The sequence below is a fragment of the Crocodylus porosus genome, unplaced genomic scaffold, assembly GCF_001723895.1.
Source record: "Crocodylus porosus isolate Cpor-Errol unplaced genomic scaffold, CroPor_comp1, whole genome shotgun sequence".
Taxonomy (NCBI): domain Eukaryota; kingdom Metazoa; phylum Chordata; order Crocodylia; family Crocodylidae; genus Crocodylus; species Crocodylus porosus.
In genome coordinates this window covers 4,979,007-4,981,481 of record NW_017728943.1, presented here as the reverse complement: position 1 = coordinate 4,981,481, position 2,475 = coordinate 4,979,007, and the positions used below count along the sequence as shown (strand labels likewise).

General features: G+C 39.9%; 1 protein-coding gene across 2 annotated transcripts in view; it reads left to right on the top strand.

Annotated features, from left to right (window-relative positions):
* Positions 1–2,475, top strand: part of METTL2A (methyltransferase like 2A) — a 29,207-nt gene that overhangs the window by 17,458 nt on the left and 9,274 nt on the right. For both annotated transcript variants that reach the window (XR_002103361.1, XM_019548487.1), the window contains exon 3: positions 1,734–2,107. Coding sequence is in view for 1 of the 2 variants with exons in the window: in XM_019548487.1 (XP_019404032.1) it covers positions 1,734–2,107 (374 nt within the window). In the remaining variant the exon portion in view is untranslated. The remainder of the gene's footprint in view (positions 1–1,733; positions 2,108–2,475) is intronic.

The window sequence follows — 2,475 nt, the reverse complement described above, 5'->3', positions numbered from 1 at the left end:
GGGATTCAAACAACTCTCCAATACTTAGATTCTAAAGCAGGAAAATTATAACATTTTATATATTTACCACATATAGAATCTTAATTGTTGGGGGGGTCACCTTGTATTCAGGTAAATATGATATTAAACTTGACTTGATCCTATTTTGTTTGAGGGCTTGATGGGATCACAGCACAAAGAACTATGCTTATAGTCTAACATCAGATATTAAAGTCTCTTTTGACTTAGGTTTTGAGGACGTGGCTTTTTACAAGGAACAAATCCTTGTAACTGAGATAAAGGTAAAGATTATTTTAAATTTAGCTCTTCTTGCTCCAGGGATAAATCCTACTAAAAATACTCCTAGAACTGACTTTCAGTTCTTTGCCAAAACCATTTTTTTTCATGTGACTGAGCTTCCTTTTAGACAGAGGCTGTAGGCTGTATATTTCTACAGACTTTTCCAGTCTCCTTTTATTACCCTCTTTCAGATCTCTCTTAAACAGCCATATACTTCTTGGATATGGCTCTTTCAGATCTCTCTTAAACAGCCATATAATTCTGCTGTCGTTTGGCTTATCAGTGTTAACGTCTGCCCACCTTTTCTCTGCTTAATCCTACTCTTATTGGTGAACGGTAGAGAAATTAAGTGACAGCTATGTAAGAGTATGGGTAATCTTAAGTGTCTGTGAATCTTCTGGATTCAGTAATAAACTTTCACTGTCCGGAGATGGGTAAGGGCAGTCAGACTTAGGAACCCTGGACCTGGACCATAACACTTGTAATTGGTCAACAAACCTAAGGACACAGTAGGTAAGTTGTTTTTCCCTGCAACAAAGTTAGAACTACTTTTGCCAAAACCTCAATTTGTGAAGGACTGACCATTCTTGGAAGTAGCCAACCAATTTTGCCTGTGAAGTCGCTTCCCGGGGCTGACGCCAGAGCTGCATTACATGTATGAAGTCTCTGAAGTCACGTGGTTAAAATTCCACAGATGGTTCTGATCCTTTTACATCTTGATCACCTCAATCTCACACCCCTGAAGAGGGAATCTTTTCAGTTCTTGCTCCATATTTTATAATTTGCCTTCCTTCAAAGAGATGGCTCGCTTTTCGAACGTATCCACAAAGTCTAAAAGTGGTGATGCTTGCTCCCCAGGTCTTGTTCTTTTAGTGCATCTGTCCAACCCCTCCCCCAGTACCTGGAGGCATGGGAAGCAGTTGTTTCTCTTGGCCATTTTTGGTATTCTCATCAATGTCTGATGCTCCAAAATGCACAGAACAGTGGAAAATAACTGCAGGGAGCTGTCCTGTGCTGATGGTTTATTATAATAATACTTCTGTAAAACACACCTTCAGTGATTTGAGTGCTCTACAAATGGCACTTCTAAGAGCAAAGCCCTGAGTTCACCTAGTTCCAAAAGTTTTACTGACAGAGACAGAAATAAGACTGAAATGGCCTCCCTCCAGCCTTTTGCAGATAGGTCATTTCTCTCTCTCTCTCTATCAAAATTCAGCTACAAGACAGACAGTTCCACCTCTTCCCACTCTGTTGTTATTAATGTGGTAGCATGGTATCATAGTTCAGGAGAAGAACAGTCATTTTTCTCACAAGAAAACCAAAGTCAATACATAATCCAATTTTCTGCACGGCTTGCTAAATCCAGAATATAGGTTGCAACCCTTGTTTAAACTAATGGCAAACTAAAAACTTTGCTTTGATGACTATCAGTCTTTCTGCATTTTCACTTACAGAAGAATATGAGCTGAATGCTAGTAAATACTGGAATAATTTCTATAAAATCCATGAAAATGGTTTTTTCAAGGACAGACACTGGCTCTTCACTGAATTTCCTGAGCTGGCACCAAACCACAACCTGAGTCAAGCTGTGAGTTCTGTACAAAGAGATGATAAAACTGAAAGATCCAGAAACTTGGGAGTGGAAAGCTGTGAAAATGGACTCTGTTCATGGGAAACCAGAGCACAAGGTCATCCAATCAGCTCGCTGAAAAGTGGTAGTAATGTCCGTGAATCCTGCACAGAATGGAAGGCAACACAGAAGCTGAGTGGGCTCAGCCTAAGTGATGGTGGCTTTCCAGGATCATCAGCAACTTACTGTATACTAGAGGTAAAAGCAAAGAATGAAAGAAGAACTTATTTCCCATTTGTGTTAAATCTTATTTTAGATTCTGTTTGTCAGGATGTCCTGTTTCAAACTGTCAGGTCATCACTACAACTTTGTTACACCATCTTCTAAACAAATCTCTCCCCAAACTCTGTACAGAACTAATGAGAGAGAAAGGTTAGCACAGGTAAGAAGGGAGAGCTCTGTGTTTACAGCTGAAACCTGATAGATGGGAAGGTTCAGAAAGGTGCAAGAGAAAAGACTTAGTATCAGTAGCAAGCCTGAAAGAAGGGAGTGGACTCATGAAGCATGACAAACAGAGTTGAAAGAATGAGGGGGAATTTGATGGAGCAACTCAACAAAGATGTTAC